Source organism: Aythya marila, assembly GCF_965140915.1.
Source record: "Aythya marila genome assembly, chromosome: 8".
Lineage (NCBI taxonomy): Eukaryota > Metazoa > Chordata > Aves > Anseriformes > Anatidae > Aythya > Aythya marila.
This window is the reverse complement of record NC_139049.1, coordinates 9,278,176-9,306,106: the sequence shown is the minus strand read 5'-3', so window position 1 is coordinate 9,306,106 and position 27,931 is coordinate 9,278,176. Positions and strand designations below refer to the sequence as shown.

Here is a 27,931-nt window from a genome sequence, read left to right as displayed (position 1 = left end):
GCCACACCGTCTTCCATTCCACGCCATGCTCAGGCAACTGCTGTTTTGCACACAACTACATGACAAAGAACTAAGGCCATTTTTTCAGTGTAAACCTTTTTCAGCAAGGCATGCAGCATCCGTCTTTCATTCCCACCCCTCCTGCTTCTTTTTTCCTACTCCCTCTGTTTCACCTGCCAAACCTAACTTCGGTTTAGGGACCATCCCAAACAGACACAGTGTTTACCCCCAGGACCCGGCGCAGTCATGACAATTCACCCACCTTTGGGAGGTGCTGGCTGGATGTTAACAACTGGCTGATGCTTTGGCAGTGGCACAAGTGTTGGAAGAGTCTGAATAATGATGGTTTTAGCTGGGATGCCAATGTTAGCCTGAGCCTCAGGTACAGCAGGCAGAAGGGGCTTCGGTTGTATTGAAGGCCTGGATGCTGACTGACATTTCTTCGGAGTTTTCACGGAATTATTTGCTAGGAAAGGAAGAAGAGTCAGAGTAGGGCCAGAGGATCTAAAATTAAAAAAAAATCCAGCAGGAATGGCTGGAAGCAACGTGGCTTTTGGTATGTTTCATTATCCATCTGTGACATTTATTAAAGTTGACGTATCCATAGTTATGGAATCAAAGTAACTCAATCTCTCCTACCAGAGCGAGAAGTGGCGCTGACAGCAGGCTTCTTCCCTGCATCTCCGTCAGGGGACGCGGGGCTTCCAGAACTCTTGATGTAGAGGGAGATGGGAGACATCTGGGAGCTACAGCTGAAGTCCATATCATCCTGCAGACAGAAAATAGATGAGGTTACGCTTCAGAAACAGACAAAAATGACTACTAGAAACTGAGATGTGTTGCTGCTGCAGGACACAGGAGAAAGGTTTTGTTCTATTTTATTCTGGTCAATGCTAAGCAACACTGAAAACCCAAGCAGCACCTTCTCCTCATCAGCAGAATGAAGAGGGGCAGAGACCAGCAACTGCTGGACTCAGAAGCCTTTAAAAGGCATTTTGTTTGGCAAGCAGGCACACAACTGAGGTAACAGAACTGAACCTGCTCTTTTTGGAATGGATCTCAGTAGGAGGGTAAGGAAAACATTACTGAAGGGAAGTTTTTTGCACACAGGTTGGAAAAATAAGCTGTTTCCTCTTATTCTGCAAAGTTGGTCAGACACATAAATCAACCAGCTTTTTGTTTGCCACAGTTGGGTCTGAATGACTCCTGCTGTCTGTGTTACGGGGAGGTTTCTGCATACAGGCACATTCTGCACTGGCGAGTCCACCGACGATGGAGAAGGGACCGAACAACTTGAAGCAGCTGGTGATAAGGGCTCTGTCTTCACGTTTGCATCTGCAGGAGACAGACAAAGAAGTCTTACCATAGGAGTCTTTAACATGGGGAGATCAGTAATGAACACTCTGCGCCAGCTTTTTAATTCCTGAAGCAAGGCACAGCAGAGCTTTGAGAGATGAAAGACACCAGCTGCACCCATCTTACAGAAACACCGCCTGGCTTCTCAGCAGAAGGACAGGTTCAGCAGGCATCCAACGGTGCCAAACGATCGGTACCTTACGGCACTAACAGCTCACCCTTGTGGTGCGGGGGGGCATTGTCACAGCTGCTGAATACAGCCAGGAGTTACCTGAATAAGCGTGGCTTGTGATGTTCCAAAGGTCTGAGTCCCAGGACATCAAATCCAAGTCAAAATGGAAGTTACAGAGATCGCTTTCCTGAAACGACAGTTCGGAAAAAGAAACAAGACAAAAAGACAAAAAGACAACATACATCCGTCAGCTGTTGTGTTCACGTTCTTACAATTACAAGCGAAGGAAAGCAGAGGAAAGCACAGGACTATCAGTTAGTTGCCTGAAGGCGTGCAGAGATAAGAGCCTTTAGAGGGGCCTTCTCAACTGGACTACAGAATAAATAAATAAATAAATAAAGATTCTAGGTTTCTTTTAATGCTTGGAGATATAGGAGAAGAGCATTTCAGTTCAAAGGCATCAGTGGTGGTCGTTGGTCTGTTATCAAAGCTTCACAAAGCAAAAGTTCCAAGTGCAGCCACTGAACCACCCCCTACACGGTACAGGTTTGGTGACTTGTTGGCGTCTTCTCCCTTCACCTTGGTTGAAGGATTTAATTAACGCCCTTCCATCGCCACATCTCAAGGCGTTTTACAAATTACAGCAGAGAGCTGCAGCAGTTTCCCAAGCGCAGGAGACCCAGGGCTCAGGATCACCTCAGTGCTGTTACGCACGGATCAGGCCTCCCCACGCCTGACCACACCGACATCGTCATCGCCTAAAACCGGAGCCACGGCTTCCATTTCCCACCAGAAATTAAAAAAAGAGGCTGCGACCGCTCCCCCACCTCCCTCAGCCCCGGCCCCGGCTCACCTCGGGCTCTGCCCCCATGTCCCGCGGCGGCCCGGCGGCGCCCAGCAGCTCGCCCAGCTCCTCGCCCAACACCGCCTCTGTGGAGGGTGGGGGGGAGAAACAGCGGCCTCAGCACCGGCACCGGGCTCGGCTGCTCCCTGCCCGGCCCCATCCCCGTCCCCCGGCCCCATCCCCGTCCCCAGGTCCCCCCTCACCCCAGTCCAGGCCGCCCCCCGCGGCCGGCAGCAGCCCCGCGGGCTCCCACTCGGCCTCGGCCGCAGCCGCCGCCATGGCTTCCTCCTTCCTGCTCCGCCGCTTCCGCCCCCCCTCCTCGCCACACCCCGCTACGGCGGCCTCCGACGGACAGGGCCAGCCCCAAAAATAAATAAATAAAGTAAATAAATAAATAAAAAGCACCTCCCACACCCCCTCATATACCCCCTGCCTCCCCCATGAACCCCCCCCCCTCTTTGGTACCCCACCATGTATCCCCCCCCTTATCCCCCCCCCCCCAGCACACAGAGGCACAGGTCAAACACATACACACATTTATTTATTTATTGCCCCACAAAACCCAGCCGGGGGCTTCCCCCCTTTCCCACACAAGCTGAAGGTCCGTGGCTGAGCTCTGGGGTCTTCTCCACACACATGGGGTGGCAGGGTGATGGCCCTCACAGCACAGCATTCCCTGCCTGCAAGGAGAGGGGAGAGGTTTTGGGGGGCTCGCCGCCTGCTTGGCCTGCGCCTGGGGGTCTCCTCCTCTCCACACACACACACTTTCAGGTGGAGGAGCCTGCAAGCTTGTGGGTTTTCCACAGGCAGCTTGTTCAGAGCGAGGGATGTCGCCAGTGTGCTGCGAGGAGGCAGCGTGCCGGCACGCACCTCACAAGTTGGAGTCGTAGGCTGCGTTGGTGAAGATGCCTGGTGATCCGAGGTCGCTAGGAGGAAAAGCAGAAGGGTGTCAGCTTGGGGGAAAAGAGGCAGTCATCATTACAGAGTCATTAGGGTTGGAAAGGACCTCCCAGATCATCTGCTCCATCACCCTACCACCAGTGGCACCTGCTAAGCCATGTCCCCAAGCACCACATCCAACCTTTCCTTGAACAACCCCAGGGACAGTGACTCCACCACCTCCCTGGGCACCCCATCCCAATGCCTGACTGCTCTTTCTGAGGAGAAATGTCTCCTCATTTCCAACGTGAACCTCCCCTGACGCAACTTGAGGCCACTCCCTCTACTCCTATCACTAGTTAATCATGTGTGTGTGAGGAAAGCACTCGTGTCTGCCACGTCTCCCCAGGGGCTGCACAGTCAGACCTGACATCATGCACTACAGCAGAATCACAGGGTTTTGATGAGCACCAATTAACACGACATCGTTAGCCCCTGAATAGGCTCCCACTGCTTCTCAAAGCAGCCTTACACACACACAGATGTGGGTAACTGGACCCTAATGTAGCGACTGCAGGGGTAGCACCCATGCTGCCTGCAGGGCACGGCCCCGGGCACAGCTCTCACCTGGTGGGGTTCAGGAGCTTCTTCTTCTCCTCTGATAATGGCGTTGAAGTGTCCATGTGGATAGTGCCGATGCAAAAGAAATAACCAGATCTTTTTAGATGGCTTGGGAAGCAGCAACACTTGACAAAGTGAACCAAGTTTGACAAGCATGGGATGGAGGAGAGGGGTGCTGGGGCAATTGCTTTCTCCCTCTTCAAGGGGAAGGTGTTTTTCTGGCTTCCCCCCCAGTCTGGCTGCTGACACTTTTTAGCTGGACACAGCATCACATTTCTGAACTCTGTCAACCAACCCACCCTCCCTGGGTCTCCCATCCAAGGTGAGCTGAAAGTCCCCATCCAAAGCGAGTGTGGGCTGCAGGGGGTGTTTCTGTACCTCTGTCACTGAGCCGTTTGGCGAGCAAGGCAAGGAGCGTCCCGGAGAGCACCACGCCAGCTACCACCAGAGCACTGCTGCTGGTGTAGACCAGGACTTGCTTTAAGAAGGGGGCAGCATCCTCTGCAACAGATCCACAACACCACAGGTTGTTACCAGAAGGACTTCACCAAGCCAAAGCCACCACAGTTCCCCCCCTCCACGCTCAAGTTGTGCCGCAGGAGGCTGGGGAGCGCAGCCCCACCGTACCTTTGCAGACAGGGGAATGGCCAGTCCAGTTCCCTGTGGCCTGACACCTGAGCAGCCTTGCTCCCATCCGGACAAATCCATCCTCGCAGGAAAAGGCGCAGGTGGAGTTGTACGTGAAGTTGCCGTGGGCGTGAGAGCAGTTCAGGCGGCCTCGGCTCGGGGGCTCCAGCACTGGGCAGCTGATGGCTGGGGGCAGAGCACAGCAGCAGCGTTGGTGGGATGGCATTGGGGGTGGTGGGATGAGGACCCAAGGGCTGGGGAGCCAGGGGGTGAGCTGCCACAGATGAGTGCTAAAGGGAAGGGGATTCTGGTGAACGCATTCTGCTAATGCATAGCAGTGTGCACTGCGCTGGCCATGCATGGCACTTCCCAGGAGGCTTGATTTCAGAGGGTCAAGCACCCACATGGTGCTGTGCACCCAGTGTACACACCCCTGTTGGGGTCACAGAAGGCATAAGGATAAGGACAGTGATGCAGGGGCTTCATTGCTACCTCCTTACACAACTCCCCCCACTCCCAGCACCACCTGCCTGAGCACATGTGGCTCAGCAACTCTAACAGAGGGACTCTGGGGACAGATCCTGAGGATGTGGCATCTCTTCACCAGAGTACATGATCCAGGCACACGTGCGAGCACCAGCTGTACCTCTGCATCGTGGGGTGCCCCCAGTCCAGGTTCTCATGGCCATGCACACACGGCTCTGCGACCCTTTCAGCTCAAACCCTGGCTGGCAGGAAAAGGCACACGTGGAGGTGAAGGTGAAGCTCCCATAGAGATGGGAGCAGTTCATCCTTCCATGTTCTGGAGCCCTGAGCATCGGGCAGGTGATGGCTGCAAGGGAGAAGAGGCACACCTCAAAAAGGAGCCAGGGGAATGGGAGGCTGAGCTGTTGGGATGAGAAGCCAAGAACATCCTGGGGCCAAACCCAGGCCAGCAAAACCTTTACCAACAGCTCTACCTTTGCACTGTGGGGTGTCTCCGGACCAGGTCCCCATGGCTGTGCACTCACGGCTCCCTGGACCTATAAGCTCAAACCCTGGCTGGCAGGAGAATTTACATGTGGAACTGAAGCTGAAGTTCTCGTGAAGGTGGGAGCAGTTCATCTCTCCATGATCTGGAGCCCTGAGCACTGGGCAGGTGATGGCTGCAAGGGAGAAGAGGCACACCTCAAACAAGAGCCAGGAGAACAGGAGGCAGAACTAGTGGGGATGAGAAGCCGAGGAACACCCTGGGGCCAAACCCAGGCCAACAACACGTTTACCAACAGCTCTACCTTTGCACCGTGGGGTGTCCCCAGACCAGGTCCCCATGGCTGTGCATTCTCTGCTTTCTGTCCCTATGAGCTCAAACCCTGGCTGGCAGGAGAATGCACACGTGGAACCGAAGCTGAAGTTGTCATGAAGGTGGGAGCAGTCCATCCTTCCATGCTCTGGAGCCCTGAGCACTGGACAGGTGATGGCTGCAAGGGAGAAGACATGCTTCAAGCAGGAGCTAGGGGACTGAGAGGCTGGACTCTTGGAACCAGGAGGACCAAAACCTCATAGAGCCAAACCCAGGCCAGCAGAACCTTTACCAGCAGCTCTACCTTTGCACTGTGGGGTGTCTCCGGACCAGGTCCCCATGGCTGTGCATTCACTGCTTTCAGGCCCTATGAGCTCAAACCCTGGCTGGCAGGAGAAGGCACATGTGGAACTGAAGCTGAAGTTCTCGTGAAGGTGGGAGCAGTTTATCTCTCCGTGCTCTGGAGCTCTGAGCATCGGGCAGGTGATGGCTGCAAGGGAGAAGAGGCACACCTTAAGAAGGAGCCAGGAGACTTCGAGGATGAACTGTTGGGATGAGAAGCCCAAGAACATCCTGGGGCCAAACCCAGGACAATAACACATTTACCAGCAGCTCTACCTTTGCATTGTGGGGTTTCCCCAGACCACGTCCCCATGGCTGTGCACTCACGGCTCCCTGGACCTATAACCTCAAACCCTGGCTGGCACGAAAATGCACACGTGGAACTGAAGCTGAAGTTCTCGTGAAGATGGGAGCAGTTCATCTCTCCATGCTCTGGAGCCCTGAGCACTGGGCAGGTGATGGCTGCAAGGGAGAGGAGGAACACCTCATAAAGGAGCCAGGGGATTGTAAGCCTGAACTCTTGGAACCAGGACTACAAAAACCTCATAGGGCCAAGCCCAGGTCACTGACACCTTTACCAGCTGCTCTACCTTTGCATTGTGGGGCATCCCCAGACCAGGTCCCCATGGCTGTGCAGTCACGGCTCCCTGGACCCATGAGCTCAAACCCTGGCTGGCAGGAAAATGCACATACAGAACTGAAGCTGAAGTTGTCATGAAGGTGGGAGCAGTTCATCTCTCCATGATCTGGAGCCCTGAGCACCGGGCAGGTGATGGCTGCAAGGGAGAAGAGGCATGCTTCAAGAAGGAGCCAGGGGACTACAAGGCTGACCTGTATAGGATACGAAGCCCAAGAACATCCCTGGGCCAAACACAGGTCACTGACACCTTTACCAGCAGCTCTACCTTTGCATTGCGGGGTGTCCCCAGACCACGTCCCCATGGCTGTGCAGTCATGGCTCCCTGGACCCATGAGCTCAAACCCTGGCTGGCAGGAAAATGCACACGTGGAACTGAAGCTGAAGTTCTCGTGAAGGTGGGAGCAGTTCATCTCTCCATGATCTGGAGCCCTGAGCACTGGGCAGGTGATGGCTGCAAGGGAGAAGAGGCACACCTCAAACAAGAGCCAGGAGAACAGGAGGCAGAACTAGTGGGGATGAGAAGCCGAGGAACACCCTGGGGCCAAACCCAGGCCAACAACACGTTTACCAACAGCTCTACCTTTGCACCGTGGGGTGTCCCCAGACCAGGTCCCCATGGCTGTGCATTCTCTGCTTTCTGTCCCTATGAGCTCAAACCCTGGCTGGCAGGAGAATGCACACGTGGAACCGAAGCTGAAGTTCTCATGAAGGTGGGAGCAGTTCATCCCTCCATGCTCTGGACCCCTGAGCACTGGGCAGGTGATGGCTGCAAGGGGAGAGCAGGGTTTCAGGGGAGGATGTATGAGATTGAATCCAAGGATTAAGCCTTAATCCTAACCTTATCAAACGGAACCTATAGGATTTTTTTTGGTCTAGCTTTCCTAGCCTGATTCCAGGCAGCAAGCCTCACTTCCTGAGACATTGAGGTACCGTAGGTGATACAGGGACTTTTGCTCAGCACTCCCAGACTGCAGCCCCAGGGCAAAGGACTGCAGGCACCCTACGCAGAGCCCATTTCCCCGCAGGATGTCCCCCTCCAGACACCCCCCAGCTTTACCTTTGCAGTGCGGGGGAGCCCCCGACCAGGCCCCCTCAGCCGTGCACCACAGTCTCTCCGGTCCCGTCACCTCAAAGCCCTCCTGGCAGGAGAAGTCACACGTGGAGCTGAAGGCAGAGGCTCCGTGTGGGTGGGAGCAATTGACCCGGCCGCTTTCGGGAGCCGCCAGCTCGGGGCAGGCGACGGCTGCAACCAGACACAGGCAGAGCTGGTGAAGATGGATCAGGCACAGCCACCTCTCGCCCCTTGTCCCTGTGGTACCCAGGGCACGTCCAGCCCCGCCACAGCAGAAGCCTGTGCTTAGTGCTGGAGAAAACCCAGCTGGCAATGCTCGCTAGCATAACTCCATTATCAGCAGGGGCAAACAATTGACTCATCTGAATCTTTGCAAAAAGAAAGGAAAGAAAAACCCAGCATATGTACAGCCAGCAGGTAAAAACAGAGCTGCACTCTGGAAAACCAACTGTGGGAACTCGGAAAGCTGGAAGCAGGGTCAGGGCGGCTTGCTGGATGGTGTGTAGGGGGACTTCCAAAAAGCCGGGGCTAGCTCTTGCCCCTGCCACCAGCAGACCATCACTTCACCCCTCCGTGCCCGTTTCCCATAACTGGGGAAAGCCCCAGGCCACAAGCCCACTGAGCTCAGCACTATCGGCAGCGCTAACTGCAAGGCAAGCTTTGTTTCCCAAAAACCTACATACAGAGAGCCAGCCCCCCTTCTGGCAGGAAGGATCCAGGGAGCTCGGGGGGTCCGTATCAGTGTCTGTGCTGCGTTATCTCTGCATGAATGACCTCACTGCTTCCCGCTGGGTGTCCCCATACAGGAGGTGCCCCTTTGCGTCCCGTATCTGCTCTGGGGCTCCACTCGTCCCGTCCTTGTGCAAACACACTGAGCTGGCACCCAGGGGCACGGAGGAGGTGGAGCAGGGCTCCGCACACACCCCAACCACAAGAAAGCTCAGCACCTCTCTGGGGCACCGGGAGAGCAGCTGTGAGCCCTCGAGATGCCAACAGGAAGACTTTCTCTGTCTCTGCAGCATGGCAGACCGCAGCTCCCTCCTTTGTGGCTTTCCCCCCCGCGATGGCTTCCTGCCCTCTGTGTCCCTCCCAGCTTATCTCACCTCATCTCACCGCCCCTCGCCCCTGCTGCCCAGCCCTGCCAGGGCACACCCGTCCTCCTGCCACAACAGCAACCCCTGTCCTTATTCTCTGAGCCCCCCTGGGGTGCCCAGCACCTTCCCAAAGCTGCAGGGGGCTTTGGGGAGGAGCAGAGAGTGCGATGGAGGTGGCAAGACACCACTGAGCACCTGCACGAGTGATACTGGGCATCGGTGCCACATCTGAGTCCCAGCCCGCGGTGGTCCCTACCTGCACACGTGGGGGTCTCCGCTGACCACTGCCGTGAAGCCAGGCATCGCAGCGTGCCCTCACCTCGCTGCTCGAACCCCTCCGGGCACCCGAAATCGCAGGTGGAGTTGTATCGGAAGTCCCCGAAGGGATGGCTGCAGGTCATGAGCGCTCCTTGGGCATCGAGCGTGGGGCACTGCACGGCTGGGGGACACACAGCAAATCCTTCACTGGTGCTCAGCAATAAGGGTGGGGGGCTTCTGGGGGCATAGCCAGCAGCAAGCAGAGGCTGAGCTGCTCGATGCCACCCAGGAGGAACACCCTGACCCTGCCAGGCACTCACCAATACTGCAATCGTCCCCTTCGAAGCCGGGGTGGCACTCGCACCTGTAGCTCTTGATGACCTCCACACACTCACCGTGCGGGCGGCAGGTGGAAGCCTGGCAGGAGGCTGCACACACACAGACACACAGAACGCGGTCAGGAGCCACCAAAACCGCAGACAAACCACCGCAGCCCCCAGCCCCGCGCCCACCTTTGTAGCACAGCGCCGTCTTCTTCTTGTTGCAGGGCTCGTCGTTCCACTTGCCCGCCTCCTGCTGCCGCTTGACGTAGATCTCCACGCAGTCCTGGTTGGAGCGGCGGTTGTTGGGCTCCCCCCTGGCCCAGTTCTCCGCCTCCTTGGTCAGCGCCTTGTTGGTGCCCACCCAGGTCCAGACGCCGCCCTGCTTGCGGATGCCGATCCAGTAGTACTGCCTGTGGAAGGGCAGGGTGGCGTTGAGGTAGGCGATCTCCTCCTTGTTCTGGATGGCCACCAGGTCGGTGAAGAAGGTCCGGCAGTAGTTCCTGGCCTGCTCCCACGAGTAGAGCCCTGGGTCGCTGTAGCTGTACGTCCAGGCCTCCACCTGCGTCACCATGCCTGCGGGAGAGGACACGGTCCAGGGTCACCACCGAAAAGACCAGAGCTGGGGACGGGTTGGTGAGGACACGAGGGCGAGCTCGGGCTGGCAGCAGGGCCAGGAGACACCAGCCAGACAAGGCGACACGAGGGGACAAAGGGAGAAGCGTGGGTGAGAACGGGGCTCAAAGAGGGCGTGCAGAGACCTGTGTGGGGCAGGCACAGCAGGAGATGATGTGGGACAGAGAGACAAGAAAAGTGGGAGGCAGCTGGGGCTCCCCTGCCCACAAGGGCCTCCCAAAGAGGAAAAATGGTATCAAGATGGTTCCTTAACACACGTTTCCTTCCACGAGTGCAGAGCTGTACCGCTTTTGTAATTCTTTTTCCTCATTTGCTTTACAATTTCACATGAGGGTCAGCTTGGTGCAGGGAAGAGGACCAAGTGCACCCCATACCCAAAAGCATCTGGCAGCTGGAGGTGGCCTGAAGAGTCCTGTAAACCTCGGTATTGCACAACAAAGCCTTGCAAAAGCAAAGCTGACATCCTCCTCGTGCCCACCAGGCAGGATGAAGCCCAGATTAACTGGAACCCACGCCCAGAAGCAGAGGGTACTTTGCTGAAACACTGCTTCTAGAAACAGCGCTTCACATCACAACCTGATGCAATCAAAAGGTTTTTGCCATAAAGAAGCTTCTCTCTAGAAGGAGGAATCCCCACAGCTGCAGAATGAAGCCTGAAAGCAAGGTGGGAGCCAGCATTTGCTCCAAGCAGTCTGCCTAGGGTACCCCGTGTCTCAGGAGAGCACTTCATAAACCTTTATTATGAAAGCAAAAGACTGAGCTTTGTAAATTAAATGCAATTTTAAGGCTTCCCAAATCTAACAAGAAGTCTACTCAGGCCAGTTACTATGCATTTATATAGGCAAAACCCCCTAATTTTTTCTGTCCTTCCTCATGAGAGATTAAACTACCCATTTCTGTTAAACAAAACCAAACGCAGAAAAAAGTGGCCACTAGCAGCAGCCCTGCTCCTCGCTCCCCAGGGGCTCGGGACACCTCCTGGCAGCCTGCCTCCCCTCGGGGCAGCCACCCCACTACCCCTGCACACCCCAACCCCAACCCCAGAAGGACCAGGGAGCCCATCCACACCTCACCTGTCCTCCACACACTCTCCTGTCTCAATCTTCCTTGTGCTCAGCCTTATCTCACCTCTCCCTGCCCACCTGGAGCTGACCCCACCTGGGTGCCGTTTGCTTGGGTTTCACGCCCTGATGCTCCTGCCCCGTGCAGCTGGGCACGGTGTGGGGCACGGGGCTGCCACACTCAGGGTGCATTTGTATTTTTGATTTCCCGGCTAGACCTAAATCTCAGCCTCCTCCTGAAACTTCTGCATTTGCCTCTACCCTTCAGCTGAGCCACGAAAGGTCTTTTAGAAAATAGCCCAGACCCTGCAGGACCCCTGGGGACACAGCAGATACCAGCGGGTCTTGCTCCGTGCAGTGCCAACGTACGAAGGCAATGCCCTACGGGCAGCAAAGCCCGCTGGTTTCTGAGTGACTGATGGGCTCCCAAAAATAACCCTGCTGCCCTTCTCCGGTTTCCCAGCTCTGTGGGGTCACGCTGGGCTCACTTACCCCATGTGATGGCAGCGATGCCCAGGTAGCAGACGCCACGAGAGCCCAGAGCCCCCGTCCTCCCAGCGGAGCACTGTCCCGCGGCGGTGCCCTGCGTGCCAGGGAGAGAGGCGTGAGCACACACAGCCCACAACACCGGAGTCCCGTGCACCCACAAGGGCACCTGCACCAGCTGTGGGATGGATGCTGGTGCTCTCCTGCCAAGCAGACCCCAAAATGTCCCCGGGGAGAGGAGCAGACCTACCATGCTGGTGCTGCAGGGTGCCCTGGCCCTGGGCAGACAGCGGTGCTCGCGCTTCCTCCGAGCCGCGGAGCCTCGCTCCCTCCCCGCAGCCTCTTCCCCTCCCGACCCAGCCCCGCTGCCAGCCCGCATCCTGCCCCCGCTGGGCTCCCCACCCGCAGGAGCCTGCTCCCCTCCGGGGGCTTCACGGGGACCTACCTGTCTCAGGAGCCCACCGCAACGAGCAGGGCTTGGCCGAGCCCCCGGGGAGGTGCAGAAGGGCTCCCCCGAGGGGGACAGCCCCGATCCACAACCACCGAGACCTCTCCGGCCCCCCATGCCCACGCTGTGCCAGTGGTGGCAGCAGGAGGACGGCGGGGGGACGAGGTGTGAGGAGAGGTGGCCGCGGGGGTTCCTGCGCCGGGCAGAGCAGGAGCGTGGCTCGCAGCCTCCCAGTTCCTGCTCCGGATGCTCTTCTCATTTGCAGGCTGTGAATCTTCATATACTGCTCAAGAACAATTAGTTACACAATGTATTTTCCTGTCTCTGCCTCTTTTAAGTCTTTATGAGAAAGGTCCAAAAACAGGACAGAAGAACACCCCCCACCCCCTCCCATTAGCATCCTTTATGAACTTCCACCAGTGCTCCAGGAAAATGCCCCATTGTGTCCACCTTCTTGACTCATCATAAATCTTTTTTTACCCCTCTTCTGCTCGTGAGTGAAATCGTCTTGGCAGGGCTTTCTGCAGGAATTGCTCTGCTCACTTCCAGCTAAAGGCAGCGCGGGAGCCCCTCGGGTCACGAGCGTTTCCCACTTCCAAAGAAATTAAACGGGGCTCCAGAGGGACTTGCCCTACACAAAGGGAGGAACCCATCCCACAGAACCCACGAGCTGCTACAATGACTGCGTACTCCAACAATGTAAATGCAACTCTGTTCCTGGGTTTTGTCATTAGCTTTGCAAAATCCTGGAGTGCAATTTTCCCGTTTTATGGAAGAGCTGCAGCCCAGCCTGTGCACGCAGGAGTTTGGCAGCAAACGCTGTGTGTCAGCTCCCGTGCAGAGGGTGAGCAGCTTTGGGATGGGGATGGGCAGCGAGGCCACCAAGGGGTGGCTGCCAGGACAGGGGGACACCTCGGAAAGCCGAGGTCCCTTGGGCAGGATGGGAGTTGCCACTGCTGCACCGGGGCAGGAGCAGTCAGAGGTGTGTTTGTGGGTGCTCAGCCCCAGGGGAGGACAGGAGGAAAACAGGTTGTGCCCCTGCTGGTTTCACTTCTGCTGGGCCGGGACGCGGCAGGGCAGGGCAGCAGCAAAGAAATATTCCCACCTCTGTTTTTGTAAGTGCAAATTGTAAAAACAGAAGCGAGGTGGCTGAGCCCCAGGGGCTGCCATGGGCAGGACACGGCCACGTGCTCAGGGATGCTTTGCAGGTAGTGGAGAGGGGTACGTGTGGCAGGGGGGGAGCAATGACCACAATCAGCTCGGGAGGAGCTCCCCAGGCAGGCACATACTGCCCTTGTTTTCGGCAGAGGCTCTGGTCCCCAGGCAGCCCAGCCCCTTGCCCTCCTTGCGCAATGTTCCCTGGCAAACCGCAGAGGAACCAACTCACCCTGACACAGCCCGGCTGCTGCCAGCGATACCGCGGGCACCTTCCTGGGGACCCCCGCAGTCCCCGGGGGTGCTTTTTGTCCCAAAGAGGGTCCTGAGCCGCAAGGTGCCTCCGGGTGCATCTTGCCTCGGTGGGCCCTCCAGCGCGACGCCTGGCCCGCAGCGCCGGGGGGAAAGCAGCACCCGATAAAATCTTTCTCACGGCTTGAAAGCGAGAACAGTTTGGCCACAGGAAAACATGTTTATCCAAGCGCCACCCCAACCAGCACGGGGTGAGGTGGTAGCGAGGACAAGCTGGGCCAGAGGGATAGGGTTGTCCCCGAGATGTCCCCAGGCACCCACGAGGCGTGACAACTCCACCTGAGGGGTCAGGGGGGTTGGGGACAAGTCCCCCTGCCCACCCCACAGATCCCATTGCCTGCTGACCCCTCTCAGAGCCGATTCTTCGACCCCTGCTGCAGCAGAGCTCTCAGCCTCCTGCCTTTGCCCCGGGACCCAGGTGATGGAGAGTTTTTGGCTGGACATCACCGCCACCCGTGTGACCCCGCAAGCTGGCTCCCTGGCGCCTGGCTGTGGCATCACGTGCCTGGCACAGATAAGGGTTTGCCAAACAGGATGCCGGGGGCGTAGATAAGGCCAAGGTTCTCGTGCTGCTGGCGTGAGGTGTTGTAAACAAGTGCTGCTGCCCGCCGGGGTGCAGGGTGGGTGCGTGGAGCCCGAGGCATCCCATCCCCCCTGTCCCCCCCTGACTGTGCCGTGACCCCTCCTGGGGGCTGCAGCAGCTCTGCCCGCACCCTGCCCGGCTCGTGCCACCCAGACATCAGCATTGCTTTTGACACGTGTCTGCACAGTCTGTTTTAATGCAGTGAGCAATTTCAGTCTTCCCACGTCTAACAGAGCAAGCCCAGAGGTGGGTTCCCCCGCCCATCACCCCCGGCGCGTTTTTGGGCCTCTCTGCCCTTTCCTCCCCCTCACATCTGGCTCCATCCCCTCGCTCCTCGGCCACGGCAGCTCCTGGGCAGAGCCACCCTGGGGGAGCGGATGAACGCACTCAGCAGTGAGAGCCTCGTGTCCAGCCAGAGCCAGCCTCTGCGGAGCAAACAATGTCCTCTCCTCCTGCCAGGAAATCCTGAGGCACCCGTGTGCAGGCAGCGAGGCCAGCTCTATTTTTCCCTGACACAGAAGCATCCTTGAGCATGTTCTTCACCTTTTGGCAGGCCGGGGCTGAGCTTTCCTCTTCTCACCAGTGCCGGGCGAGCAGCCTGCCTCGCGCTTTCTGCGCCCTCCTTGTTGGGCGCTGACAGCAGGTTGGTGCTTTCTGCACCAAGCAGATCTCGGTTCTCTTTCTGCTCCATGTAGCTTGTCCTGCAGCTCCCCAGTCACTATTTAAATCGCCGGGTTATTTTCTGCAGGGTTGGGGTTTACACCCTTTGCTCTGTCCTGCCAGCTCTCCGCGTGTGCCGAATGCACCAGCCATGGAAAACTGCCTTCTGCGCGGGGCACCTCCCCATACCTGGCCCGGGTACACGGGAGGGGATGTCCGTGTCACCCGAGCCCTCCCCTGCAGGCACCCTCCTTCCTCGGAAAGCTCTCCTCTTCTCTCCTCTCCTCTCCTCGCTGCTGTCCCTGTGTGCCTGCAGGACGAGCCGAGTGATGGGGACATTTCTCCTGCCTTCTCGCCCCGCCGTTTGTTGCCGGCTTGGTTGAAGTTGCCTCTCTCTAACAGTCCTGACCCTGGGGGCAAGCCCCTGCAAGAAAAACAAAACAAACAAACAAAAAACCCACCTCGAATAACGAGGGGAACGACATTCCCAACATTTTGTTGTCACCTTTGAAATTAATTCCTCCTTCCCCGTGTCGTGGCCTCCCACAGCTGTGGTTTAAAAGCACGATGGCTGCGAACACCAATTTCACCGTGCTTTGGCAGTGGACAGAGGGCTATGGGCTCTTTCATTGCAAAGCAGGAAAAGCAAAGGGGCTTTTCCATGCTATTTTACACTTTTCTGCTGGGAAAATGCAAGGAAATGTAGGGAGTGATTTCCTAGCTTCTTTTTGTTATTCATGGAAAGGGCAAGGGCTGTGCCGCAGGGCACATCCAGGTGGACTCACTGGTCCCAAGGGGAGGCAGAGCAGGATCTCCACCCTCCACCCCGTCCCTGCTGCTCTGCTGGGAACTTCGCAGACCCAGACCCACACCAGGCTTCACTCCCCCACACCGAGACCCTACCTGGCTCCTGCTGGGACGCGATGCACAGGGGCAGCTGGGGGCTGCCCGGCTCCGACCCGGCCCCAGCGCTGTCACGCAGCCGTCACACGAAGGCTTCGCGGTGCCACACGGGAGCTACGGCCTCTCTTCTTTCCCAAGGACACCGATGTTTTTCGGCGGACGCGTGGGGCTGGCAGTGCCACTGGGGACACCGGCCCCAGCGGTGCTGCCCGCAGCGCTCGTCCCCTCCGCCACCGGGGTGCTGTGGGGGTGCCGGGTGCCTCCACAACGCTCCTGCTGGCCCACGGGGCGTTGCTGTCCACGATGAGCCGCAGGAGGCCTGCCCCGGGGAAGTCCATGATGACCACCCCCCAGCGCACTGCCTGCCCTGAGCGGCGCCGCAGGTGCCGGTAGCAGCAGGGGTTGACGAAGCGAGCCACCTCCTCGGGGCAGGTGAAGAGCCCGTTGCCGGAGCAGAAGGTGAGGTGCATCTTGGCGGGGTCCCCGCCGGCCGCCGCCTCCAGGTGCCGCCGCGCTCGGGCCCATTTCCTCTCCAGCGAGAGCACGTTCCAGGCGTCGCTGATGCTCAGCTGCTCGTAGGGGATGCCCAGCACCGCCTGCTCCAGCGCCTCCAGCACCACGATCTTGCCCCGCGCCTGGCCCAGCGTGGGCACCTCCTCGCGGCACCACAGGCGGCCCCGTCCCTCCTCCAGCAAGCAGCGCTGGAGCCGGGCGGCGAAGCCGGGCCGGGAGAAGAAGGGCAGCTCCTCCTTGATGCGCATGAGCACGGCCTCGCCGGGGTGGGCGCGGAGGAAGCGCAGGGTGCGGCGCAGGACGCCCCGCAGGCTGGCCCGCTGGAAGGTGCAGAGGTGGTAGACGCGGAGCTCGCCCCGCTCCAGCTTGCAGCGCACGTCCAAGAAGCGCACGCCGGCCGCCAGCTGCGCCTCCAGGCCCCAGCTCTGGCACCGCAGGCGCCGGCCGCCGAACAGGCTGAGGGAGTCGTGGGTGCCAGGGATGGAGAGGCGGGAGAGGGGCAGGGCGTCGGGCAGCCCCGCCATCCAGTCGGGGCAGCAGGCAGCCGGCTGGGGCGTGCAGTCGAACGCATCCATGCCGCGGGGAGCACGGGCACCTTGGCACCACCGAGAGCTGCCTGGAGGAGAAGTGGCACCATGATCCAGGGTGACAGCACCGCATGATCCCCATCGCTGTCCATACCCCAGAGCCACCCCACACATGCCCGCACCCCACACAGCTACCCCTGATGCACCCACAGCTCCCCAGCCCCGGTGTATTTCGGCCTCCCCCCCTGCACCCACCTGGGTTTGCCGGTGGCGGCGGGTGCAGCGTGCTGGACGGGGCACACAGCCCGGGGGGCAGGCCGTGACTGGCAGGCTGAGCGGGGTGCTGGCCATTAACCAGGAGACACTCATGACGCGCGTCATGTCCCGCACGTGGCACGTGCTGCGGGGATTCAGGCTCAGTCCTTGCTGACGTGCAGGGCTGGAAAATTGCTGGGCTGATCCCAAAAGCGGGCATTGGGGCCTCGGCACCTCCCTCCCCAGGAATCAGGACAAACGGGATCAGGCACCCTGGGGTTCCTTGGAACTGCCTGTGCCCGGAAAGGCACGGCAGGGTCGGGGCTGTGTCACCGCTGAGCTGTGAGCCCCGTGGCCAGTCCTCAGCCAGCCCCCCGGGGCTTGACTCATCTCCTGCCCTGGGGACACGGCTGCCCCTTGCCACCCCCTTGCCGCTCTGAGCTTGGCAGTGCGCACCAAACCCCACGGTTTTTGAAGGGTTTGAAGCCTGGCGGGCCACAGACCCCTCCGAGCACCCTTCCCGTGCCCACACCTCACAGCGGGGGGCACGGAGACCCGAGTGGGGCCAGCCTCGGGGACAATTTCATGCCAAGCATGACATGAACATGACAGAGCCAGCGCTCTGCAGGCCGGGATCCCGGCAGCACAGCGGGGAGGAGCACTGAGCACGGCCGGGCGGGGAAAGAAGCCGGCAACACGGCACGGCACGGCCTGCAGCACGGCGCTGCCCTCACTCATGGCGGCCGCGGGCGGCGGTGGCAGCGGGGCCGGGTCCTGCTTCGTGCTGGGAGCCTCGGGGGTCACGGGGCAGGCGCTGCTGCGGGAGCTGCGGGCACGGGGGCTCTTCTCCAGGGTGACGCTGATCGGACGGCGCCGCCTCAGCCTGGCCGAGGAGAGCGGCAGGGCCGTGGTGCGGTGGGGACGTGGGGTGGCGGGGGGGGTGCTGGAGGTGCCCGCTCCTCGCTCTGAGCCCGGTGCTGTCCCCGCAGGAGCAGGTGGTGGTGGATTTTGAGAGGCTGAGCCAGCACGCCGCTGCTTTCCAGGGCCACGACGTGGGTTTCTGCTGCCTGGGCACCACCCGGAGCAAGGCGGGTGCGGTGAGTGGGGCACCCGTCCTGGCAGCCCTATGGGGGTGCACTGAGCACCCTCCCTGCGTGGTGACGGGGCACACGCTGGCCATGGGGTGGTCTCCCTGGGCAGCCCTGCCCCAGGGGGGTGTGAGAGCGGCGGGGAGCCCCCAGCTGTGCTGATCCTGCTGTCCTGCTGTGCCGTAGGATGGCTTCGTCCGTGTGGACCGGGACTACGTGGCGCAGGCGGCAGAGCTGGCGCGGGCAGGGGGCTGCAAGCACTTCGTCATGCTGTCCTCGCAGGGTGCCAACGAGCACAGCCGCTTCCTCTACCTGCGGGTGAAGGTGAGGAGGGGAGCCGGGGCGGGCTCCTGAAGCCCAGGGGGGCGAGGAAATGCCAGGACACTTGGGAGCGAAGCCGGGGCTGAGGTTGGAGAAGATCCAAATGGCCCCAGGGTCCTGCTGCTGGGAACAGAGAGCTGAGGGGAGGGGGCTGGTAGGACAAGAGTGTCACCTGCAGCGTCCTAACCAGCAAACACCCCACACACAGCATCCCGAGAACCTCTGAGAGCCACCAGAAGGGTCTGGGCAAGACCTTTCACAGCCATCAGGAGGCTCAGGGTGGGTGCCACCGAGATCCAAACTCCCCAGGGACAGCAGCATCCATCACAAAATCCTCTCCCCCATACGTCCCCAGCACCTGCAGGACCCGCTCCTGCCTGGCAGCGTCCCCTGGCTGGCCATGCCCAGGCTGGGCAGAGTCCACCCCTGTGTCCCCACGTCCCTCGCCCTGCCAGCCCTTGTAGTTTACATGCTGGCTGCAAGGGTGCGCTGCTGACTGCCGCTCAGCTGTCCACACCATTCCTTCTCCTGCAGAGCTGCCTCTGTCCAGCCCCTGGCCTTGCTTTTACCATTACTGATGTTTTTGGGGTCCCTGCTGACCCACCCTGTGGTGGTCCCTCCAAACAGCCACCCTGCCAGTTTAGCACTTTGGCATCTTGGCAAAATGTTGTACATTTTGGGCAGGATTGGCTCTGGCTCTTCTCTCCCTGCTCTCTGGGCAAGGTGTTCGTGGGGCGGTAGAGGTGGTGCTTGTGGTCACCCTTGGTTCGTTTCATCCCTCCTGCGACAGGGAGAAGTGGAGAAGCTGGTCCAGGCTGTTGGCTTCGATCGCTGCACCATCCTCCGGCCAGCATGAGTAGGATGGGAGCAGCCTCTGGCTTCAGCAGGGGGAGGCACAGGGGGCTGGGAGATGGGGCCACGGGCAGGACACAGAAGGAGAGGGCTGGGGAAGGAAGCGGGGAAAACCTCTGGTGCAAGCACAGCTCCTCCCTGCACCCCTTCCCCACCACAGCAGGGAGCGAGCACGGCCGTTCCCCACAGCCCTTCCCAAATTTTAGGTCATACCCCATGACAGGAGAGGCTTGAGTTGAAAGCAGAGGTTGGGAGACACCAGGAAAAGCTTAACCTCACTCGGAGGTCAGCCTACACTGGGAGGTTGCTCTCCTTACTCCTGCTGAGTGTGCATCCCCCCATACTCTACCTGGGAGAACCAGCATCCTGGCAAGGAGTTGGGTGTCCCAGGGATCATCCCAGTCACATTTCAGGACCCCACAGAAGCTCCTCATGCCCTGTGCAGGTTTTTAAACCAGGCTGTGTCCCTCAGCACAGCGGGGGACGTCGTTCTCTGGCTTTGCAGCCTGACCCCGTGTCTCCTCGCCCCGCAGGGTGCTGCTGTGCGCACGCCAGGAGTTTCGCCCCCTGGAGTGGCTCACCCAGCACGTTCTGGGAGCTGTGGCCTGGCTCTTCCCCACCGCCTACTCGGTGCCCGTGGAGACAGTGGCGAGGGCGATGGTGGCCAGCGTGCTGCAGCCGGGCGGGGGGAAGGTGGAGGTGCTGGAGAACAAGGCCATCCATCAGCTGGGAAAGGCAGAGCCGCAGCTGGGCACGTAGGGTGAAAAGGGTGGGCAAGAAGTGCTGGGCTCACCTTCCAGGTGCTATTCCGGGCCAAGGATGAGCGCATGGGAGAGCGGTGGGGCGTTTGGATGGGTGTCGGGGAGCTGGAGGTGTGCTCCTGCAGGAGGCAGCCCGTTCTGCCCAACGCTGCTGGGAGAGGAGAAATGGTGCTCTGCTTCCTGCACCCGGAACGCGAAGCTGGGTGAGAGCTGTACGCCTCAAACACTGCTCTGAACTGAGGCCTCGAATAAAATCCTGTGCCCGCTCTGTCCGTGCCAGCCCCGTGTTGAAATTACACCTGTGCATTGCCAGCCCCTTGTGGTGACACCTCCGGGAACGCAGGCGGGCAGGAGCACAGGGGGAAGGAGCCGGGGCCATCGGGGCTGCCCAGGGCCCCCCTGCCTCGCAGGGGGCTGCGCTGTGCCCCAGCTCCTGCCACTGCAGCCGTTCTCAGGCCTCCCGCAGGGTCAAGGACCGCGGTGGCTCCGCAGCTGGGATGGGGCCTTACGTGACTCCCGCGTTCCCTGCTGGCCGCGGTCCCAGCGCCCCGGGCAGCGCAGCTTTCCAGGGTTTTCTCCTCTTCGACCTCCCCGTGGCTCCTGTGTCAGTGACTTGGATGGGGAGAACGGGAGGGAGCCTGGGTCCCTGTGGTCTCCGTCCTCCCGCACAAATAATCGGCTCGGCGGGCTGGTACCTCGGGGACACGGCAGGGGGAAGGGGAGGAGGGCAAGAGGGACACCTGGAGGGTCAGACTTCATTTACAAAGGGAGACGTGAGGTGGGCTGGCCAGGACTATCACGCAAGCCCCTGAGGGGTGTTCAGGAGGGTTATGCTGCTTAAACATGCAGGGGTGGGTTGCATTGCCTTAGCTACACGCCAGTGCTCAGAGGTTTTAAGAACAGATGCTGTGCTTAAACAGGCAAGTATAAATGAACACTGGAGGTGACGAGACCTTCAAAGAAGTGAAGACTGCAAACAGATGAGAGTAAAAATAAAGAATACAAGCTCTGGAAAGTTACAAGTAAAAGACAGGCCCCAGGAGGTTTGAGAAAGGCATCCTGAAGGTATAAAAATTCATCATGGCTGTGTGAGAAGCAAAAAAACTCTGCAGAGAGCCCCAGGGGACAGGACACGATCAGGTTATATGAAGGAGCCATCACAGGAGAGCTTAATCAGTTACTTGTATTAGCCTTAGTAGCGACAGGCTCACACTCGCATCATTCCTTTGGGGAGCGTGTTTGCATGACTGTCCTAACGCACTGGGGAAAAATGATTTTTAACTACATTTTTAGAGCACATAGTTAAAAAAAGAAAAACGCTAGTGCCAGAAGGAGCTCTCAGCTGAACTGGAAAACACTGAATTGGGTGAGAACGAGAGTGATCCTGCCATTAAAAAGTCAATGTAGTTAAATTTGATGCTAATTTTCAAAAAGTTCCAGTGGGAACCAGGAAGCTGCAAAGCAGTAAGATGGCCTCTATAAAAGGCAAGTTGTTAGAAAGGATAATAAAGTCCTGAAATAACAGAAACCAGGATAAATATGGTGCAATGGGAGATTCCGCTTGTCTTTTGAGGGGGCAGCTAGGAAGCACAAACCTTTGCTGCTTTTGGAGGAAATCGGCCGCTGTGTACATAAGGCGGTCTGGTCCTCAGGGTGCACTTGGGTTTCCACAAAGCTCTCCCAAAAGGGCTCTTAAAGAAATTAAGCTGTCGTGGGAAGAAAAGCAAGGTCTGTGCATTTCTGATTGGAAATATTTTCTTAGCACTATAAAGCCTTGAAACGGACAAAACAAACATTTATTCCTAGACAAAGGTCTGCAGAAAACGCCAGCGCTATTTCTGTGCAACCCTCGGTTTTGCTCGGTGCATCGGCACCGTGCAGCATCTCCCCAGCCCCTTCTGGCCCACCCGGGACCGAAGGAGCAGAGATGTGTCCTCGGGGGCACCCCTCGGTGCTCAGACCCCCCCGAAACAGCCAGGGCAGAGCCCCTGCACCCCTGCGAGCAGGAGGTCGGCACGGTGGGAGCCGTGCTCCGGGCCGCAGCTGGAAGGAGAGCATGCAAGGTTGCTCGGTGTCTGCTGGACGACGTCCACGCGGACCGCCTGATCCCACAGATCCCGGCTCCCCTGGGATTTCTGACGCTGGCTGTATGGCTGGAGATTAATGAGGAAAAAACAACCCCCGTCCCCATGGCTCCGCAGCCGGGCGCAAGGCTTCCCGTGCGGCTCTCATGGCCCCGATGCCCTCCTGGCTGAGGAGCTGTGAGAACCGCTGTGCCCGTGCCTGCCACGCTCCCCCCAGCCCCAGCCGGGTGGCAATGTCACCTGCAGGCGAGTGGCACGGCACAGCACACCCCGCAGGGCTCAAATCCCACAGCCCAGCTGCTGGCACAGGGACCCCGGGCTGTCCCCAGACAGATGACCCTGCCATCATCAGATGAAACAGTCCCCAAATCCGCCCCAGGGACGGGCAGGCACAGCTCTGGCACTGCTCAGGGGAGGAAAGCGTGTGCCAGGATGAGCCTAAATGCAGCCCTGGGGCATGGGGCAGCTCAGGGCCAGCCAACGTGCTGGTGCCCTGGGGTCCAGAGCAGGGGGTGGGCATCTGGGGGCTGTAAGAAGCTGGTTAGTGGCCCAGCCACAAAGGCCTTGCTGGCTGGGGGTTGAAATTACCCGGAGCTGGTTATTGCTGGTGGCAGGTCCCTGCTCTCAGCGCAATCACTCCTGGCCAAGGCACCTGCAGCAAATATTAGGGCAGCTTTAGAGACAGGGATTTTGTTGCCAGAGCCCCTGGAGCCAGGATTTGCCCCTCGTCTGGCAGCCTTGCCCCCCAGGGCTGCCCCTACGCCGTGCTGGCTGAGGCTGGGAGGAACTCGTGCCATGGATGCCCTGGCCACAGGCAGGCATTGGCTCCATGGTTTCCAGTTTTGGGGGAGGAACCGAAGGGAACTTACCTGACCCGAGAGAAAAGCTGTCACGCTGCATAGGACGAGCTCAGGTCCCTGCGCAGGCACCGCTCCCCCCTCCGCAGGCAGCTGGGGGCTCGGGCGCTTCACTGGTATGGAACGAGATGGGAGAACCTGCTGAGTTACCAAAATCACAAAATTCTGGGCAGGAATGTGTTTCAGCCTTATCAAAGCATCGCTGTCAGATGAAGCTGAAAGATTTGTTATCATTAAAAGATATTTTTTTTTTAAGCGTACACGGAAACAAATTGGTTTCAGAGCAAACCTGTTACCCACCAACCAACACTCACACTGCCGAAAGCGCGGAGGTTTGGGCATTACCCACAACCTTTACATCAACAGCAAGATCTTCTCCTAAGCACGTAGATCTTCATGAAAACATTCTGCACCGAAGAAAATAAAGCTCGCTTCAACACCACATTTCCACCCCCCCCCTTCCAAGGAGCCCGACGCACCACCGAGAGGAAACCTCGCGGCTTCCTTGGAGCTCCCCAAAGCGCAGCTCGGCCCTCGCGCTGCCGTCACCCGGCCTCACCCCGGGCACACACATTTCCCCCCGCGAGCCGCCCGAGGAGAAAACAAGAGCCCGAGGCGGCCGGGGCCAGCTGCGGCGGGACGGCGCTGGGGGGGCTGGCGGGGGTCCAGCTGCCGATGCTATAAAGCCAGCGCCGGGGGAGCCGGGCCGCAGAGCGAGCCGCAGCCGTCCCGCACCCTTTTTCTCGCAGCCGAGGGAAGCCGCAGCGTGCCAAGATGTGCAAAGGGCTGGCCGCGCTGCCCCACACCTGCCTGGAGAGGTGAGATGGCTGCAAGGGATGGGTGGCATGGGATGGGATGGGGCTGCTCGGGGGGGATGCTGAGGGTGGCTTGGAGCTGCTGTGACGCCGTCATCCCGAACTCTCCCCTCTGGTTTGGAGACCTCCCCCACCTGCACTGCTTCGTCTCAGGTTTGCAGCCTGCAACGGGGGAAAGGCAGGGCAGCAGCTGTGTCCCTGCAGCAAGCACAGCCCTGGCTCTGAAGTGCCTCGAAACCCTCTGTCGCTGCCTGCGTTGCCCTCGGTAGCCGTGTCTGTGGCTCTGGTGCAGGAGGAAAGGCTCCTCAGGGGGCTGGGGCTCCAGGGGCTCTCTGGGGGCTGCTGCGGGCGGCTGGGGCATCCCCCAGGCAGCGGGGGCTCTGCCGGAGGAGGAAGGTTGGTGAAATGTTTGAACACAGGGATTTCTTGGCACTGCAGAGATGCTTAGTGCTGGCTTTTAGAAGGGAGCCAGGTCTCTGGAGACCCCCTGTTCACTGACAAACCCTCTGCCACGGGAGCCTGATGCTGCCCCTCGGCAGGCTGGCGGCCGTCAAGGCACGAGGGGTAACGCGGGACCCTCGGCTCCAGGCCAACCTGACCGGGGGGCGCAGGCACCACAGGGCTGTGGGCACAGGCAGCTCAGGACCACCTCCCCCTGCCCTCACGGAGCCCTCTGAGCCTCACACCCACCCTGGGCAGGACACAGCTCACCCCCGTGGGCCCAGCCATGCTCCTACCTTCACACCGCCCTCCACGAGGCGGCCTCTCCTCCCGCAGCCTCCGGGGGTCTCGCCGAGGGTCTGCCTTGCCCTCTGCCCCCCCCAGAGCACACGTTGTGCGGAGGGGGCCGCCGGGAGCCTGCCGCTGCCTCCTCGCCAGCAGTCCATATTTGTCCATGCGTGCACCGCGCCGCCGGCTGCTGACACGCTCCTGCAGCCATCGGCCGTGCCGCTCGGCAGCTCCCCGCAGCTCCCCGGGGCCTTTCCCCCCTCCCGAGGGACGTCACATCCCAGGGAGGCTTTCACGGGGATGTTACATGCCAGCATCTTCCCATGAAGTCTCCTGGGGGGCCACTGTGGGGCTTGGGGACCTGCGCTCACTCCCAGCCCCTCCTGAGACATCGGGATTTGAGGCAGACCCCGTGCAAAGGAAGGTTTCCCCGTGCAAACAGCCCCGGAGGTTTTCCTGCCTGCGTTCAAACTAAGAGCTGCAGTTCTTCAGCTGTAACCTCTTTGAGCTCCTTTGTTTTGTTTTCTAAGGTCGAGCCTCTCCTGGCTAGCATCTCGGCCCTGCTATGTTTGACAGAGCCCATATTTTCTCTTAATGTCTTTTGGAAGCTGTTTCTCAGACTTTTTCTTGGCTTGCTCCCATTTGTTTTCACACTTAACCTTGCATGCTTTATGGCCGCCTCGATTCTTCTCACGTGGACGCGGCTCTGGGATTTGGGGAGAATTCCTGTTTGTTTATAGCTGCCTTTTTTTACCCTGCTGTTTAGCCTTCCCCAAAACTTACAGGACATCTGCTTGAGGACTCCAGGATGGAGTCTTTAAATAGTCCTGCCCTCCTGTGAGCACTCAGCCTTTTTGGCTGTCCCTTCTTGCCTCTCTTTGAGGAGCTTCCTTGCTTCTGGACCTTCCCCACTGTGCGAAGCCACCCTTGGGTGCATCCATACCTTGAGCATGGGTTGGTGTCACCACGTCCTGCTCCGTGGGGACAAACTGCTGGTCCTGTTCTCCCCTTCGTGACAGCAGTGCCCACCGCTTAGCCAGAGGCCACATCCCATTTATTTATTTATTAGAGAGACCGGGATGAGCCGTGCACGGCAGCATCTCTGCAGCAGGGACACCTCGGTGCGGGGAGCATGGGGACCCCGTCACCCTTCACCCAGGGTCCTGCTCCTTCCAGGCAAGATCTGAGCTTTCTTGGAAGCAGGAGGAACGGAAGCTGTCCCCGCAGCCGCTGACTTTTTCTGAGAAAACAGTCGGGTTCTTGGGCTCTGTGCGAGGGTGGCTGTCGGAGGCAGGTGGCTGCAGCCGAGGCAGGAGCGGAGCCCGTGCCAGGTCCCCAGAGTTCACCCATGGAGCCTGGCGGGCAAAACACGGAGAGAGTTGTGCAGGCAGGGAAAAATAAATGAATAAGAGGAATGGCAGTGAAATAGCAGACATAGCAAGGGAACAATCTTACACAGAGGGCATGTGAAAATAAACAGCCCAGAGAAGCGCGGCGAGCCCTGAGCTGGGGAGCTGCAGCGTGGCCTCTGTCAGCACGCCATGCTGGGGCTGCAGAGCAGCACCCGGGGGCTCCGGGTTGGCAGGACCCTCCCCACTGAAGGTGCAAGAGAAAAAAAAAATATTATAGTCCTTACAAACATGCCTAGAAAGGAGGGAGCCCCCAGGCATGAGTGCTTGGGAGGGTCGGGGTTGGCAGGGATGAGGCAGGGAGCGCTGCGCCGCGTTTTGGTGGGCGCAGAGGTTGGTGCTGGAGGGTGGGCGCAGCACCGGAGGGCACCGGGCAGGCTGCTCGCTCGTTTTGTCTGGGCTGAGCGCTGCAGAAGCTGCGCAGACACCCCCTGAATCATCTGCACAGCAGCCAGCTCGGGTGATGCGATTATCCCGGCCGCAGATGGGGACAAAGCGCTGAGCTCAAGCTCAAGAGCTGCCGCTAATTCCGAGCGCCTGGCTCGAAACGCCTCGGACAGGCTCCTTTACAGCATTAGCGCCCATTTGTTGGTGTGTAATTAATTACACGGCGCTGTGCCTGGCATGGCCTCGCAGTATGGTCCTGCTGTGCTGCCCCGGTGTCTGCATGCCCCCTGCCCATCCCCACGCCTGACCTGCCTCCGCTCACCCCCCACAGGGCCAAGGAGATCAAGACCAAGCTGGGCACACTCCTCCAGAAGCCTGACTCGGCCATCGACTTCATCATCCCCTACCCCGAGAAGCCGGAGAAGCCAGCCAAGGCCCAGAAGTGAGTGGGGACTTGGCGCCGTGCAGCCCGAGACGTGCCGGGCCACGTGAAAACCAGGTTTCTGATGGAAACTCGATTTGTGTTTGATGAGATTTCACATTCATCTGATAGAGGTTTTGCCGGAGGCGTGAGGCACTCGGATTTCTCTGAGTCATCCGCCGCAGCACAGAGGTGCCGGCGAGGCGGGGAGGGTGGCTCTGGGGCTGCAGCGTGTCCCCGAGCTGGGGCACGGCCCCAGGGCACGCTGAGGCTGTTCCCACCTTGCTGCTCGCACCCCGAGCCCCTGCTCTCCAGCATCCCACGGCTATAACACTGCAAAGCAGAGGAGCTGCTGGAGAGGCTGATGGTTGGTTCTGCAGGGTTAGCAGTTTGAGGGATGGAGAAGTGTGTCGGGAGGCAAAGCAAGCCTTTAAAAAAAAAAAGCTTAAATCTAAAAGCAGAACAGTATCCTGCATGTCAGCAACAGCCTCACCCAGGTACCCCCAGCCCAGCCTCCCCACGAGCCTGGGCATCTGAGCCACTGCCCCAGCAGCTCTTACACCATCCCTCCGCCCCGACTCGCTGTCACCCCACCTCATTGTCCCTAAACAGAGCATCAGAGCTCCTAGTGACCCACCACCCCACTTCTGCAGCCTCCAAACCCCTTCCCTCCATCCCTCCCTCCCTTTTTTTTAAGGGAATGAGGGGCCCACCACATGGCGAGCCCCTCTACCCAGGCTTTCTTTACCCCCTCCAGGCCATCCCCAGAGGAGGCTCTGCAGTGGCGCGACTCCCTGGAGAAGCTCCTGCAAAACCCCTGTAAGTCTCCCCCCTCCCGTGGCCACATCCCCCCATGCCCAGGGTCCCCCCGGGGGCTCAGCGGGGTCTTGGGACCCCCCCGGTGCTCAGCAGTGCCCGGCCCCCCGCAGACGGGCTCGCCAGCTTCCGCAGCTTCCTGCGCTCCGAGTTCAGCGAGGAGAACGCCGAGTTCTGGGTGGCCTGCGAGGACTACAAGAGGACCAAGTCCCCCGTGAAGATGGCAGAGAAAGCTAAGAGGATCTACGAGGAGTTCATCCAGACCGAGGCGCCCAAAGAGGTCGGTGGCCATGCGCCAGGGGATGGATGGTGCTGGTGGGGATGAGGGGTTTTGGGGATGATGCT

At 59.4% G+C, this 27,931-nt stretch overlaps 5 protein-coding genes across 8 annotated transcripts in view; 2 read left to right on the top strand and 3 right to left on the bottom strand.

Moving 5' to 3' along the window:
* Positions 1–2,676, bottom strand: part of ATF6 (activating transcription factor 6) — a 72,744-nt gene extending 70,068 nt beyond the window's left edge. For both annotated transcript variants that reach the window (XM_082765910.1, XM_082765911.1), the window contains exons 1-6: positions 2,576–2,676; positions 2,382–2,458; positions 1,628–1,715; positions 1,241–1,335; positions 640–769; positions 263–466 (exon numbers count right to left, since the gene is read on the bottom strand). In XM_082765910.1, coding sequence (XP_082622036.1) covers positions 263–466; positions 640–769; positions 1,241–1,335; positions 1,628–1,715; positions 2,382–2,458; positions 2,576–2,651 — 670 coding nt within the window. In that variant the 5' untranslated portion in view covers positions 2,652–2,676. The remainder of the gene's footprint in view (positions 1–262; positions 467–639; positions 770–1,240; positions 1,336–1,627; positions 1,716–2,381; positions 2,459–2,575) is intronic.
* Positions 2,677–2,897: 221 nt separating this feature from the next.
* On the bottom strand, positions 2,898–12,391 carry LOC309880973 (P-selectin-like). 2 transcript variants are annotated; one of them, XM_082766467.1, is made up of 16 exons: positions 12,136–12,391; positions 11,697–11,787; positions 9,700–10,083; positions 9,508–9,615; positions 9,186–9,368; positions 7,821–8,006; positions 6,400–6,585; positions 6,086–6,271; positions 5,774–5,959; positions 5,459–5,644; positions 5,146–5,331; positions 4,500–4,685; positions 4,251–4,373; positions 3,879–3,909; positions 3,243–3,298; positions 2,898–3,052 (listed from the first exon to the last, which is right to left on the bottom strand). In XM_082766467.1, the coding sequence occupies exons 1-15, from the start codon at positions 12,253–12,255 to the stop codon at positions 3,244–3,246; spliced, it is 2,397 nt and encodes a 798-aa protein (XP_082622593.1). In that variant the 5' UTR covers positions 12,256–12,391; the 3' UTR covers positions 2,898–3,052; position 3,243. The 2 variants fall into 2 exon arrangements, with proteins under 2 accessions (XP_082622593.1, XP_082622592.1); XM_082766466.1 differs by lacking the exon at positions 12,136–12,391 and adding an exon at positions 11,941–11,993.
* A 2,088-nt stretch (positions 12,392–14,479) lies between these two features.
* Positions 14,480–17,391, bottom strand: LOC309880966 (1-phosphatidylinositol phosphodiesterase-like). The gene is made up of 3 exons (XM_082766457.1): positions 17,047–17,391; positions 15,752–16,880; positions 14,480–15,527 (listed from the first exon to the last, which is right to left on the bottom strand). The coding sequence occupies exons 1-2, from the start codon at positions 17,264–17,266 to the stop codon at positions 15,823–15,825; spliced, it is 1,278 nt and encodes a 425-aa protein (XP_082622583.1). The 5' UTR covers positions 17,267–17,391; the 3' UTR covers positions 14,480–15,527; positions 15,752–15,822.
* Positions 17,392–17,744: 353 nt separating this feature from the next.
* HTATIP2 (HIV-1 Tat interactive protein 2) lies at positions 17,745–20,336 on the top strand. 2 transcript variants are annotated; one of them, XM_082765822.1, is made up of 5 exons: positions 17,745–17,956; positions 18,042–18,143; positions 18,321–18,458; positions 19,246–19,307; positions 19,841–20,336. In XM_082765822.1, the coding sequence occupies exons 1-5, from the start codon at positions 17,783–17,785 to the stop codon at positions 20,064–20,066; spliced, it is 702 nt and encodes a 233-aa protein (XP_082621948.1). In that variant the 5' UTR covers positions 17,745–17,782; the 3' UTR covers positions 20,067–20,336. The 2 variants fall into 2 exon arrangements, with proteins under 2 accessions (XP_082621948.1, XP_082621947.1); XM_082765821.1 differs by having other exon boundaries at positions 18,036–18,143.
* A 3,370-nt stretch (positions 20,337–23,706) lies between these two features.
* LOC309880846 (regulator of G-protein signaling 5) overlaps positions 23,707–27,931 on the top strand; it is a 7,307-nt gene continuing 3,082 nt past the window's right edge. Inside the window, exons 1-4 of the mRNA XM_082766187.1 lie at positions 23,707–23,827; positions 26,681–26,791; positions 27,528–27,589; positions 27,700–27,866. Of these exons, the coding sequence (XP_082622313.1) occupies positions 23,784–23,827; positions 26,681–26,791; positions 27,528–27,589; positions 27,700–27,866 (384 nt within the window). The 5' untranslated portion in view covers positions 23,707–23,783. The remainder of the gene's footprint in view (positions 23,828–26,680; positions 26,792–27,527; positions 27,590–27,699; positions 27,867–27,931) is intronic.